At 42.7% G+C, this 15,278-nt stretch overlaps 1 protein-coding gene across 2 annotated transcripts in view; it reads right to left on the reverse strand.

Moving 5' to 3' along the window:
* The window catches only part of TRANK1 (tetratricopeptide repeat and ankyrin repeat containing 1), a 60,565-nt gene that overhangs the window by 6,102 nt on the left and 39,185 nt on the right, over positions 1 to 15,278 (reverse strand). For both annotated transcript variants that reach the window (XM_066628191.1, XM_066628192.1), the window contains 5 exons: positions 14,181 to 14,331; positions 11,340 to 11,428; positions 9,058 to 9,161; positions 6,626 to 6,758; positions 3,498 to 3,643 (listed from right to left, as the gene is read on the reverse strand). In XM_066628191.1, coding sequence (XP_066484288.1) covers positions 3,498 to 3,643; positions 6,626 to 6,758; positions 9,058 to 9,161; positions 11,340 to 11,428; positions 14,181 to 14,331 — 623 coding nt within the window. The remainder of the gene's footprint in view (positions 1 to 3,497; positions 3,644 to 6,625; positions 6,759 to 9,057; positions 9,162 to 11,339; positions 11,429 to 14,180; positions 14,332 to 15,278) is intronic.

The following is a 15,278-nucleotide window of genomic DNA, read 5'->3' on the forward strand; positions in this document are numbered from 1 at the left end:
CAGAAGTAAGTTCCACTGTGTTCAATGAGGCTTTCTTCCAGGAAAGTGTGTACAGGATTGCAGTCTTACAGAGTTTGCGAGGTGCCCACAAACAGGGGATCACATTATCGCTCCACTGCACGTAAGGGGATCACCAATGGGCATTCCTGTTTGGATGCCAGCATTAAATGATTCAATTGAAAAGATACATTCTAATTTTCTATACAAGATCTTAGGTGTACCGCATTGCGTTCCCTTTGCGGCACTTTGCCTGGAGACAGGCCAATATAGGCTGGAGTTTCTAGCTTGGTCCAGTTTCTTAAAATACTGGGCCAAAGTGTGCTTCAGGGCTGACCAAAATCCATTGTTAAAAGGGTTATTGACTGACTCGCTGTTGTCTCCTTGCTTAGCTCTATTCAATAAGAAAATTAGACAAATGGGTCTCAGAGGAAGATCTACAAGGAGCTGCTACACTTGAGACTTCTATCAGGCTCTTGATAACAAGACTAATAGACATAGAAAGGCAAGAGATTTTGGCTGCAGCACAAAAAAAATGTTCACCCCTAAATTTCCATCTAAACAATACCTTTGGTCTACAACCAAAATACCTGTCCTTCTTAGAGTGCCCCTTTGAAAGGAGGGCTTTTACATTAGCCCATGCAACTGTGTTGCCTTCTAATGACCTACTTGGTAGGTTTAGAAATGCCCCGAAGGAAGAAGATTTTGCAATTGTGGCCTCAGAGAGGTAGACTCTCTTCCACACATTGTTCTGCATTGTGCTTTTAATCAGGTGCTCAGAACCAGTATCTCCCCTCATTATCTGGAAACAAAAAAGGTCTCTCTGAGATCACCTCTTTACAACTTTTGCTGGCAGGTGAATTTGAATCTGTGACCCTTCCAGTTGCTAAATTTCTACATGTGAGCAACTTGAAGCGGGCTAAGTTGCTGGTTCTAAGCAACTTGGAGTAACTGTGTAAGCAAACTGGTGTGTTTTAACTCTTTATTTCCTATCTCTCTTTTAATATATACCTTCATACATGACTGTTTGGAGATATTAGTTGTAAAACTATATGCCTAATAAAGGTTTGTTGTATGTTGGGATCACCAATGAAAAATAAGTTATGGAAGAATCCCTCTGCTTCCCTGCACAGTTTCTCTCCCTAGAGCCAAGCAGCCATTCGCTGCAGGAAAAAATGGAAAGTTCAACCACAACTTTAATTTTCAAGACTCACTGAACCTCTGGATTTGTAGTGAGAACTGAGCCTTACCTGTGACTTGTGCAACCACAGTAGTAGTCTTAAAGGGAGACTGTGTACTCTTTGTGATGGCAGGTTGCTGCTGGCTGTGGGGGGGGGCACACATTCAGCTGCTGGACAAGATGAGTGAAGGCTCCCCCCCTGCTGTGTGTGTGAGTGCGAGAGTGTGGGGGGGAAGAAGAGAGCATGTGTCTGTGTGTGAGAAAGGGGGGCAGCATGTGTGAGAGAAGGGGGAAGAGGGCACGTGGCTGTGTGTGAGAGAGAAAGGGGCAGCGTGTGTGTGTGTCTTGTGTGCCAATCCTATCCATTTCTACCCAGAAATAAGTCCCATTTGAATTAATGGGGCTTACTCCCAGGAAAGTGTGGATAGGATGAGGCTGGGTGTGTCTGTGAGTGAGGGGAGAGAGTTTGAGTGTGGCTGTGTATGTGGGGGGGGGGAAGAGGGCATGTGTCTGTGTGTGAGAGAGAAAGGGGCAGCATGTGTGTCTATGCGTGAAAGACAGTGTGCTGTGCAGCAACTGGAGAGCCACGGCTTCGCTGCTGCCAGCCACCTGCTGTTGCAGGAGCTCTGGCGCAAGGCATGAGGGAGAGAGAATGTCGGAGAGAGGGGGACACTGACAGACCCACTGGGCTGCAGCACAAGGGGCAATGAAGGAGCCTGCCGGGCTTCCCAGAGGCTGTGCCCTGGCGGGGCATCCCTGGGCAGCAGGGGATGCCCAGCCGAGCTAGCTGGGGTAGGAAAGCAAGTGGAGGGAGACTCCCAGCTGGTTGCTGGGGCTCTGAGCATTGGCGCGATGGTGGTGCCGCCCTGATGAGGAGGAAGTAGGCCCAACAACAGCAGCCGCACTCACCGGCCTGCGTTTTCTGGGACCGGTGCACTTGGCTGCGCAGGCAGGAGGCTTCGCATGGGCGACTGTTGCCTCAGCCTCCTGCGTCCTGGCAGGGCTACAGCAGCCTGATGGAAGTAGCGCGCGAGGGTGTTGCTGTGCATTGTTGCCCCCCCCCAAGCCTGCTGCCCAGCGCATTTGCTATCCCCTGCACCCCCTTAGCTATGCCACTGATTTTCAGTAGCAACAACACACACATAATGAATCCAAGACTCTGGACTTGGTATCTGGAAAGCAGTTTCCTCATTTATATTTTTTCTCAGCTCATTTTAATTGAACGAATCTAGTCACTGTATAGCTCCCTCCACTGGAAACAAGTGGCCCTCCTGAATTCAAAACATTCATGTATTTTATCTGAGCACACAAAAGTTGCATCATTCTATACCAGCGTTTAATTTCATTAACATAGTTATGTTCTTGTACAATATTTAAATCCCTTTGTCATTTATTGCTTTTTTATTACACAGATTAACCTAATTCTTGCACTTCTGAAAAACATCAATCCCAACATTCATCTAAAAATACATTTCTGTTGAAATAAGAATTACTGCCCTTCATAAAGAAGCTTCATCTTTAAGGTGCTTCTCTTCCCTTATACACATCTAGTATAAACAGTGTTGTTGTTTTTTCAAAGTTGAACAAACTATCATCCAGAAGGTAAGACTGAAAACATTTTGTACCCAAGGTTTTTTGTATTTTGTGACTTTGCAAAACAAATTTAAAAAATAAAAGTATTATGTATTCTTTTTTTAAAAAATAGCGCTTTTAATTTTCTATTTTAAAAAGTGTGTGCATTCTAGAGAACACTTTAAGGACACAATCCCAACCTATGGCTGGGCCAGCACAAGTCCCTTGCGCCAGCCCACTGGTGTAGAGAAATTGCCATAAAGCACTTTCATGCCACTGGAAGAGCAAGAAGTCTAGAGCATGGACTTGGGGGTCTGGCGAGGAAGTGTTTTGGGTTGGGAGGAGGGTGGGTGGCCAGTGGGCCCATTGATGGGCAGCGGGTGAGCGGGGGGGGGCAGGGGCAGGATCCAGCACTTATGCCGGATCCTATCCCTTGAGGTGGTGCAGATTCAAGCCCCACTGGAGCTGCTGCGGCTTCACCCAGGTTAAGGGAACATGATTATCCTTGCCCCCAGGTCAAGCTGCTTTTGACTCCAACCCTGCTGTGGATGCAGGGCGGGCCTACCGGCTTGCCTGCACCAAAGCAGGTTAGGATTGGACGGCCCATGAATATTCAAAGTTCAATACTCAGCTTTCTTCCACTTAAGTACGCCATGCCAATGTCATATTTCAACCAACAGACTTGGAGTTTGCAAAGTTTCAAAAGATGAAAGTAATATTTTCTCTTAAATATATTTTAAAGACATACCTTTCTACAGATTTTGCTGCTTCCTCATAAAGTTCGTCCTGGCAACACATTTTAAGTGCAAGATCAAACTCCTGGATCTGTTCAAAACACCTGGATGCCTCTTTGAAACAGTGGCTTCTTTTGTAGAGGTACGCGGCCTCTTTCACCTGTATGATAATGAAGCATTACTATTTTACACTGAAATTGCACAATTACTGGCAACAGCAGAAAATAGGGTGCTCTATGGGCTGGTTCACAAGTCAATTTTCTATCACAATGTCAGCAATATTAAGTGATAACTTATATTCATCCGTGGGCCATCACAAACTAAATATCACAGACTTCCATATCACTCACTATCAGTTCTTAAGGCACAATATATTTCAGTTAAGTCAATTCATACATTAGGTACACACAAATGTGAAGCAGCCCTATATGTAGCAAATCATTCCTATTAAAAAAAGTTTTATGGTACAAGAGAGCCCGTTTCTGTCTCTATATGGTTCACACACACAACAGCACATGGGATAGGTAACAAAGTTTAATACAAGTTCCCTCTTAGTCTGCTTCCATAGTTGCCCCCAAATTAAATCTCCCATCAGTCATATACAATGTTTTATGCTTTCCCCTCCACAAACACGCACAAATGCTGCTGTGGCATCAGGTATTATTATTATTTTTAAGTACAGAACCTAGATGCATGAAAATTGAATGCATCTTGAAACTTGAAAATGAAACCTAGAACTTGAAAATGGATGCATTATGAAAACATTATCAAATACTGAAAATTTTAAGTATTTAGGAACCTCAGAAGCAGATAACACCCTGAATGCTAAAGTGAAAGATTAGACTACAGCAAGAATACATCAAAAAACAGTGCAAAAAATCTTAAAGTAAAAGTTAAATGGTGGAAATATCATCATCAAAGCCATAAATAAATAAGCCAGCCCAGTAATAAATAAGCCAGCCCAGTAATTAGATACCCAGTCAGAATAACTGAATGGACTCAAAGTGAATTAGAAAAGTTAGATTGTAAAACACAAAAATTAATGAACATGCATTGTGCACTACATCCAAAAAGTGAAATAGACAGATTATATCTACCACATAAAATTGGAGGTCGTGGACTTCTACAACAGGTAGTGGAAGAAAAAAGAGGTCTGAGTGATTATGTAAACAAAAACATAGAAAAACTATTGAAGGTTGTAAAAATGGAGAATTTTTTAAAAACTACAGAAACTAAGGTTGAATATAAAAAGCAGCAATTTGAAAAAGGTTGAATATGAGTAGCAGGAAAAATAAACCATTGTACGGACAACACTTGAAGAATATTAAAGGAAAAAGTGATAACAGCTTGCTTGGGGGTGCTGAAACTGGGTACCATCAAGAAAGAAACTGAAGGTCTGGTTTTTGCTGTAGTAATAATAATAATAATAACAGGTATTTATATACCGCCTTTCTTGGTCTTTATTCAAGACTTTATTCAAGGCGGTTTACATAGGCAGGCTTATTAAATCCCTTATTAAATAGGGATTTTTACAAGGTTCTTTCTTTCAAGAACCACTACATTCAGGTGTTTCATTCCGATCTGGCTTCACATTCTGGCCTCCATCCTCCCACGCTCAGAGCAGATGGAATAGCTCGGCTTCAGCTTGTCAGCTGCTTCAAGGTCGCACGGTGCCGGTGGCCTCGAACTGGTGACCTTGTGGATGTTATCTTCAGGCAGACGGAGGCTCTACCCTCTAGACCAGACCTCCTGCCCAAGAACATCCTGCCCAAGTGCCTGTACAAGAACAGGCACTGCAAACAAATGCTATGAAGTTTAAAATCCAGAAAATAGGTGAAAACCCTAAGTGCAGACTTTGCCAAGAAAAAGATGAGACTGTCTCATCTGATATGCAAATGTAGTAAAACTATGCAGACAGATTACAAAGTCAGGCACAACAGAGTTGCAAAATTAGTCCACTGTCATTATATAAAAAGTGTAATTTGCCAACACTGAAAAATGTTTGTGAACATCAGGTTGAGAAGATGTTGGAGAATGAACAAGTCAAGATCCTGTGGAACTTTAAAATTCAAATGGACCAACACCTTGAACATAATACACCTGATATAACAATAATAGAAAATCTGGTTAGTTGATATTGCAATTCCTGGAGATATCACAAATAGAAACAAATGACAAAATACTGAGACCAGGCTTTTGAAATCACACAGCTATGGACAAAACATACCAAAGTGGTCACCATTGTCATTGGGGCACTTGGAACAATCTTGAAATGTTTTGTGAATTACTTTAAACAACTGCAGCTGACTGAAATAACAGATCTGCAAAAAACTGTGCTTTTATTGTGCTAATACCAGGTTGATACTTAGGTCTCAGTATCAATTGCTCAACATCAGCTAATTACTGTGCTTCATGTAGTGTGAAATAATAATCCTTCTCATCAGCCATGTATCCCTTTATATAGAATGAGACAACAGGTCCCTGCCCTGAGGGGAATACAATCTATATAGAAGGGTAGTGATATGGAGAATTTTTATGGCAAAATATGCAGTTTTACAAGCCTACTAACGCTTTTGTGGTTGGATGAGTTTAAAGCATAATTTAACATGTTGCTCAAGTTTTTAAACCACAGATTAAAACGTGTTATCTAGGATCTAAGCAGTATATAAATACTGTTATCATCATCATCATCATCATCTAGTCCCAACATTTCACTTTCAACTGTGGAAAACATCTTCAGGGGTTGTAAAGAATTTGTATCCTATGTATCCTTGATTTGTATCCTTTGTATCAGTCAAAGGAGTTGTATCCTTTGTATCCTTGATACAAATTCTTTACAACCCCTGAAGATGCTTTCCACAGCTGAAAGTGAAACATTGGGACTAGATCCTACAATGCATGTTAATCTGTGGCTTAAGAACTTGAACAACATGTTAAATTATGCTTTAAAAATAGGCAGTTGTTTGAGTTATACATTCTTAAGCTTGCTAAAGTAGGGCTCTTTATAAATCAGCAGAAACATGTGACTGCTAGACGCATTTCATTGTATTCCAGGAACGTTGTAGCCAAATTCTAGTATTGCATTTGTTTTATTCCTCTCTCTTTTCAATCAAAAAGTAAAAATAAGCGAAGTTGTATTCACCTTCCCCAATTTTTCACAAAGCTGAGCACAAAGTTGGTATTCTTTCGCTTTCATGAGGCATTTGAGAGCCAGATTCGGTTCATCATATTTCAGGTATGTTTTAGCTAGATCCATGTACTCCTTTTGCTTTTCTCTATTAATTAAAACAAAACACTGATCACATATAAATAACTTAAAGCCCAATCCTGAACTACGTGGGGCTGCCACGGTGCCAAAAATGGCCGCCATGGGATCCCCAACGCACCAGGCAGTCACCACCAGCTCCTCAGGGGAAGGGGAGATTCAGCTCCTTTCCCCAGGTAAGGAAAGTAGCCCCACAGTGGGGTTACTGGACTCTTTGGCAGCTATTTAGCCAGTGCAGAGTCAAGACGCCTCCTGTAGGGCTGTGAGGCCCCCCTCCTGCCCTGCTCCCTCCCCGTCACGTCTTCTCCCTGTTTTCCCCCACATCAAAACGCCTCCTCCCCACTTCCCCTACGCCCCCACTGCTGCCTGGTGCTTTGCATGGAGCACCTGGCGGTGGTCCACAAGCCTCTGACTGGTGCTGGCCCAGTGCAAACTTGCGCTGAGCCAGCGCCTGTGCTGGGTTGCTGCTAATGGTTGCATGCATGCCTTATGGCAGGTTTACAACAATGCTGCCAGCAGTGAGCCAATGTGCGGTCTTCAGAATCAAGTCCTTATATAACAAGGTACAACTCGGTTCAAGTAGCTGTTGATGAAAGGGTCTGGTTCTGAGTAAGACAAATTTGTTGGTGGGTCCTATACCAGTATAGGAACTGCAGGCTGTCACCTATTTTGCTCATCCCAGCTAATGACTGGAAACAAATCTGAAGTACTTAATAAATGCTGCTGTTTTTGACTAGAGGAAAATAGGCAGCCAACACTCAGTGCAGTTGATGGCCTGCTGTCTCACCTGAGCAGAATGCACTAACTGTATCAGTGATCGAGGTTGCCTCTCCTTAGAGGTTAAACACAGAGGGGACTGGTGGAAGCTTAAAGTGAGAGAAGGAAGAACCACGTCTCCCTCTCTTGTCCACACTGGTTTGTCATGACTGTATTACATGGTTTATCAGTAATGGCCAACCCTACCTATGTAATCCGCCCATTATAACAAGCCATGGGAAATGCAGAAGTATCAGTATCCACCAACTGATTAAGTCTGACACCTCACAAAATCCACTCAATTTTGAGTTCTCTCGCTTCTTTCCCACATCAAAATTCTTCCACTGGGTAGTTTACCGTCTGGTTGCTCATTTCCTGTTCACCTGGAAGCCTTATCAGTCACTTTACTCACTCTTCAGTGTAAGATATGACAGACATAAAAATAAAAGCTTGAATGCCTTCCTAGCAAACTAAGGGCCCGATCCTATTGGGCCAGTGCTGGCCCTCTGCTGGCATCAAGTGTAGCAAATATGCCACGAGGCACACATGCAACATTCACCACCAGGGACGGCTCAACACGAGTCCAATCTGAGCCAGCACCAAGCAGATGCTGCTCGCAGGCCATCTGGAGCTCACACCAAGTACCAGGTGGCAGAGGGGTCAGTTGGGGCAGGGGGAAGGTGGGAGTGGGGCACTGGTAGGAGACAGCGGTAGGCTCTGTTGCCATATCCTAACCCCCTTCCCAGGCCAGGAAACCCGACACGGGTCTCCTCGATTCTGCGTCTGCTCAATAGCAGGCACAGATCTGAGGAGACCTACTGGGGCCGCCTGGCTGCTGCACAGTGTAAGGGAACACAAGTACCTTTACCCTGAGGAGATCTGGTGCTGCTTCCCTGTCCCACTGGATGCAGCAATCACCATTTTGGTGCTGCTACAGCCCTGAACGCTGAGAAGCACAAGATTGCACTGCTCAGATCCACAAGACTTCTAGTATACCAATCTAATTTTTAACAAATGTAATCATGCAATCATGTACATTATTTATCATTTGATTAAAAAAAATTACCACACAGTTCTGCTTTGCTGTTTTCTTTGCCAACCAATAGCTTTGTGACTAAAAGAGAAGAATGCTCCGTGCAGTTCTTCCCATGATCCAGATTAAGACCCCAATCCTATCCAACTTTCCAACATTGATGCAGCTTCAATGCAGGCCCAAGGTAAGGGAGAAACATTTCCTTACATTGAGGAGGGCTCCATGACTGCCCTCAAACCGTAGGCTTCAGTGCATGCCCTGTTGGCAAGACTGCATCAGTGTTGGTAAGCTGGTTAGGATTGGCCCTTTAGTCACATGTTTGCAAGAGGTTAGAGACTAGCAGCATGCTGAAGGGACACATGCATCCTATAGGAAGGATCATGCTTCCTAAAGGAGACAGAAAGGGCAATGACTGCGCGCGCGCGCACACACACACACGCACAAAGAAACTCCAACCAGGGCAGACCTTCTTAAACAAAAACCCAGGCATCTCAAGCTGAATTTTTTCCAAAGGACTTACTTGGGGCTGATTTTCTTTGTCTGCACTTTAAGCACAGCATCATGCGCCAAGGCCAGTTTTTCCTTCTTAATTGCTCCTCCCTTTTGATAACATTTTGCTGCCACCTGAAATAGGATAATCACATGTATACACAAGCTGCCACTCCAAAAATGCACCCACAAGAATGTGTGCAGGAATTCACATGGTAGCAATGGCATTTTTGTGCTTCTGGATGCACAACAAAGGAAACATCTTTGAATTTAGTTTTGTTTTTCTCATGCAACACATGCATGAAGAACAGTATGGCTCTCCTCGGAGGAGGAGGTACTTTCCACATACAGAAGGGTACATTTGAATACATTCTTGGAAGAAACAAAGGTTTCTTCAGTTCCTTCCCTCTTGGGGGCAAACGCTTCCTTGACTGACTCCAACCATAGTCAAGGGCTGCATCCAGACCAACTTCAATCAAGGTTCTCATCCAAACCAGAATTTGCTAAACTAGAGTTTAAAATAGACAACCAGAGCGCATTTGTAAGGAGGCCAAGGTATTATATCTGAGTAAACCTGGAGTGACCACCCGCAACTACAGTTTTGATATCCCTTCCCATGCACCCTGTGAATCTTTTTAAGACATTGCATTGATGGGACATGACAAAATTTTCTGGTTGCTGCTAAAAGCACAAAATCCAGATTCTTATGGGCTTGGAGACATTTAAAGCATATAAAAGCGAATGCCTGCTTTACTTAGAGACTCATGTCTTTTTGTAGTGCAACATAAAGGGTTTTTTGGTTGCCGTTATATGTACAGTGTCATCCGGTGAAACACGTTTAGCAAGATCACTGATTCTGAAACAAATTTTGAAAACATGCAAAAAAGCACAATTGTTTCTGATGCTCTAGAACAGGGGTGTTCAAAGTTTCTGGCAGCAGGGCCACATTGTCTCTCTGACACTGTGTCAGGGGCCAAGGGGGGGAAAGAATTAATTTACATTTAAATTTGAATAAATTTACATACGTTTACATAAATGAATATATTATATTTTTAGATTGTGAGCCCTTTTGGGACAGGGAGCCATTTAGTTATTTGATTTTTCTCTGTAAACCACTTTGTGAACTTTTAGTTGAAAAGCGGTATATAAATACTGTTAATAATAATAATAATAATATATTAAAGATGAACTTACATGAATGAATGAAGGTCTTGCAAAAGCTCAAGGCCTATAAAAGGCCTTGCACAAAGCAAGGTTGACCTTTCCTTTGCTGCCACTACTGCATCACAGACGTGAAACAACAATCAGTGGAGGGACCCCTCATCCCACAGCTAACGTGAGAGGTTAAATAGTCACCCTCACTCTGAGAGCAGTTGTATTGGGCCAGTGTGGGCTCCAACAAAGCTCCAGAGGCTCATTGGAGACTGGGGGCTCCCTGAGGGTCGCATTGAGAGGCCTCAAGGGCTGCATGTGCCCCCAGGGCCAGGGTTTGACACCTGTGCTCTAGAACAGCAGTTCTCAAACTTCTTGGTCTCTGAAGTCCTTTACACTCCAACAGGAATTTCAAGAAGCCCTGCTGACAAATGTTTGGAGTCTCAGGGAGCTCCAGAACTTGGAATAGCACAGCAGAACCCACAGCTCAGAATGACACAGCACTGGGCCCAATGCTAACTACCAGTAATGATCCAGAATAGGTTGTGAAAAATGGAAAGAGAATCATAAACAGGGGAGGCTGGAGGGACAAACAGGCAGCTGACAGTCACTTAATGTGCCAATGGAGTCCCTGAAGAAGTTTCAGGGAGCCTCACAGCTCCCACTTCTGAGAAATGGCTGTTCTAGAACATCAAAAACGGTTGAACTGGCACTTTTGGAGAAATGTCTAAAAGTTGCCAATTCATCATTTACTACTGAATCAAACACTCTAGAATGTGCTCACTGTACTTTAGTTTAGATTATAAATGCAACACTTTATGGACTACTTTCTATTAAAGACAGACACTTAACCATGGCTGCAGCTTAACATAGTATTCTACACAGTACGTGTCGGTATAACTCTCCTTCACTCCAACATTTTTTTTTTTAGCTTTACTGGATTTTCTGGCCCTTGAAGAAATTAAGACAAGTAATGGTTGCAAATCTAAAATGGGATCTGAGATCATCATCCTTTACCTTAAAAAAAGGCAACTTGCCTAGAAACATTTTCACAAAATGCTCCAAACTCGGAGCCTGGACCAGATATAAACTTCTATCACAGCAAAGCAAAGCAAATTTCCCACACCCCAAAATGGCTTTATGGCAACTTGGTTGATTTACCTTCCAACACTGGTGCTTAGCATAATATTCTCCTTGAGCAATCCATTCTTGGGGAGTTGATGTTTTTACAAACATGCTATCATCAAAGTCTAGGAACAAAAATAATGAACTATTTAATTTAATACATGAATCGAAAAGCTTCATAATATTATAAGCAGTTCATCTTATATTTATCATTCCAGCCTGTGATATAATGTCCACATTGGCCCCAAGACAGTCACAGCAAAAACAGATATGAAACTCAATCTTTCCATTTTCATTTATGTTGGGATCTATAAAACAAGTTCAGCTTTTGCAGAAACCACATATTTATCAATAGGGCTCCCATGAAAGTGGTATTCAATTCCACTTAGGGTCCTGAAGGAAAAAATTGTCAGGAGCCAAGAATGCTCTCAGTAGTTCAAGCACTGATGAAGCAGCCACTGTCCACAAAGGCACGGCAGAAATGATTTTTTTCTAAAGAACAACAGCCTCCAAGGCACTCGTTTGATCATTGCCCTCCTCAAAACCAAAATAGTAGCAGTAACAATGAAACAAGCCGCTTGAGGTTAGGCCATGACTCATGCCAGGTTTTGCCAGATAGGCAAAAAAAGCCACTTCCAGGGGCTTCTTCTCCAGACCTCACAATGCCTTAAAATGCCTTCCTTCGGGAAACCAAACTTGGCATTTTTTTTGCCCTCTGGGGGCCTCAGAATACCTTAGAAGGCATAAAAACGTCACTTCAGATTTCCTTTGGGAAACTGGAAGTGGCGTTTTTTCACCTCCCCGGACCCTTCTGAAGCCCACAGCGGTCACAGGCAGATGCAAGTGGTCTCTGCAGGTTTCAGAAAGCCTTCCAGTCCCCTTTGGAGGCCATGAGGGGCCAAAAATTGCGGATTCATTTATCCACAATTTTCAGTATCCACAGGGGGTTCGACAATAGATCCCCTGTGGATACCGAGGCCGCACCTGAATTAGGAGTCAGTAATTCAGTAATTGACAATCTGGGTTGCCAAGTAAGAGGCACTGTCAAGGAAGGAAAGCAGCAGTTAGTGAAATGGAACTTTCCAACAAGCCCATTTGGTAGCAGGAAATGGGACTTTGGCTCACCAACCACTCACTCCTCTCTCAAAATCATACTATGGAAAGTTAGCTGGCAATGGGATCAGGGACATAAATGCTCAGTTTTTTTATATATAACTGAATGGCTTCTTATATAACTGAATAGCAATCCTTTCCTAATACAGTAGAACCTCCAAAGTTGACCACCTCTCTATACTGACCACCTCCTTAAGTTGACCTAATTTTCACAGTATGGACAGGCACTGCATATACACTATGGGAGACAAACCTCTCTATACTGACCACCGTAAGTTTTATCTTGACCACTTCGACCACTGCACAGAGTATTAATTTACCCTCCGTAAGTTGCCCACTGAATGTGATACTGTGGGCCTGTGTTTTGTCTGGCTTGTCCCATCTTGGAAAAGCAAGAAACCACGCGATAATCCCTCCCCTATGCCTGCTAGTGCGTGTGCAAAAGTGCTTTTTAGGTGGGCACACTGCACATAGCCAACAAACCTGCGCTGGCTGCCAATTGTACCTGGACATGTACGAAGTTGTGAGGGACATGAGGTTGCTTGTGCATAGTGAAGCCACTGTCCTTTCACTTTGGTTCCCATCACAAGTGCATTACTTTACACTTACATGGAAACACAACTGCTATTTTGCTGCCTATTCTCCCGGTTTGGAGAGATCCTTCTGGAGCACTTTGCAATCCCTTCTGGTCTTCACCACTCAGAAAAGTTTAGTGTCATCCACAAACTTGTCCACCTCCCTGCTTATCCCTGTTTCTAGGTCATTTGTGAAGATATTGAAAAGCACCAGGCCCAGGACAGATCCTTGAAGCACTCCACTTTCCACCTCTCTCCACTTTTTTTATCAATTGCCCATTGATAACCACTCTGTTTCCTGGTCCTCAACCAGTTCCCAATCCATGAGGGGACCTGTCCTCTTATTCCCTGACTGTGGAGTCCTCAACAGCTTTTAGTGAGGGACCATATCAAACACCTTCTGGCATTGAGTGAATCTGAGGAGACCCAGTGGAGGCCAGGCAACCTAAGTAAAAAAAGTGTTGTTTTTTTTAGCTGTTGGGGCTATGTAACATGCTATATGCTGTGGGCTGGCAAGGGATAGCATGAAACCAATTACTTTTTTTTACTTTTTTTTTAAGTTTATGAATTTTCAGGGGTTTTTAAAACACTGATTGTGGGCTGTTTATTCTCTGTTTCTTGAAATAGATATAGATGATATAAATAGTAAGCATCACAAGAGGATCAATTCTCATTGATATTTGCAATAAAACTTTTTAAAAATTCAATCTAAATAATAACTTGGCCTTGCATTTATTGTCCTGGGAGCTAAACATGATAATATTTAAATGCCTTTCCCCCCCATATGTTGACCACCTCCCTATGTTGACCAATTTCCTCCAGTCCCTTGGGTGGTCAGCTTAAAGAGGTTCTACTGTAGTTTTAATGTTGCAGATATTTATAGGCTAATTTTATGGCTTCCCTACAATTATAGAAAGCAAGATAGCAAGAAATCAGAACTGTTTTAGAGATGCAGATCCTTTAAAGTTCATTAGACTAGACCTAACCCGACTGATGTCAATAGGAATCTAGGAATTCCAACAGGAATAGGAAAATAGAAATTTCAGGCAGTGAAATATCTGAAACTGACTAAGTTTTCAAGTTTAAGTATAAGATTATACAAGGTTGTTCCTCCTGTCATATTTTACAAAAAAATAAAAGAATAGTTCAGGCTTGACTTGTTTATAGAGAGATTGTACAGACGCCTTACCTTCATCTTTTTTGACAACTTGAACCAGTTTTTGCTTGACGAAATATTGAAATGCTGGTGCTCGTTTGTCTTCATTTTCATCAAAGATCCACAGATTGACTCTAGCTCTTGTAATTGCAGTATACAAGTGTTTTAACTCTCCATTAAGCATCTGTAAGTAGAGCAATTCAAGGCATGTGATATGTGCAGGAGACTATTAGAGGAAGCTATGCTATATCTAAACTCATTTGGACTGTTTCATAGAATAATAATTTGCTTTCTCTCTCATACACCAATTCATTGATTTCTTTAAAACACAGAAATCAAAATCTCTGAATGCCAGATGCAAGGAAGTGACTATAAGACACAAATATCTTGTTGAGTGCTCCAAGATTCATCTAGTGGGCCACTGTGAGATAAAAGAAACTGGACTAGATGGGCTTTTGACCTGTTCCAGCAAGCCTCTTATTATGTTCTTATCCACTATTAAAAATAATCTGCCTTGATACTTGTTGGTTGGGTGAAGCCAGGATTTACCTCACCCATTTACAATTCTTGGTTTGCTTATAGTATGACCACCTTCCATGAAGACTGAGATAGCAGAATGAGATTTAGTATACACGGTTAGGACATGTCAACATTTCAAGTGCAAAACACTAACTTGATACCCACCACTATTCTCAAATGGGCCAGGAAATAAAATAAACATAGTAGAATGCTGTTGTTTTTCTGAACACTGAGATACTGCAATTAAACTTGATCCTCAAGCATTAGCTAAACCTCAGTTTTAAGGGAACACAGAAAAGATGCAAAACACATTATAGTCTAATGTCTAAAGTAAGTCAAGTCTGAAGTTTTCAATTCAGTGTCCATTTTCAGACTTGTCCAACCATCTTGGGGCTGCTGGCTGCCTCAGCACAATCCTGGTGAGGGAGCAGCAACCAGCAAAGAACCGATGCATTTCTGGTCCTCCCACCATCCCCCAGGCCACTGAGGCATAGGGGTGGCTGCTCCTTGCAGAATGAGGGGGTCTGCACTGTGGGGCAATGCTGGCCCTTTAATCACAGGACTGGGCCAGGTAAAGCCTGGAGTGGTGACAGAGAGACAGACCAAGAAGGG

This window comes from Tiliqua scincoides, chromosome 5 (assembly GCF_035046505.1).
Source record: "Tiliqua scincoides isolate rTilSci1 chromosome 5, rTilSci1.hap2, whole genome shotgun sequence".
NCBI lineage: Eukaryota > Metazoa > Chordata > Lepidosauria > Squamata > Scincidae > Tiliqua > Tiliqua scincoides.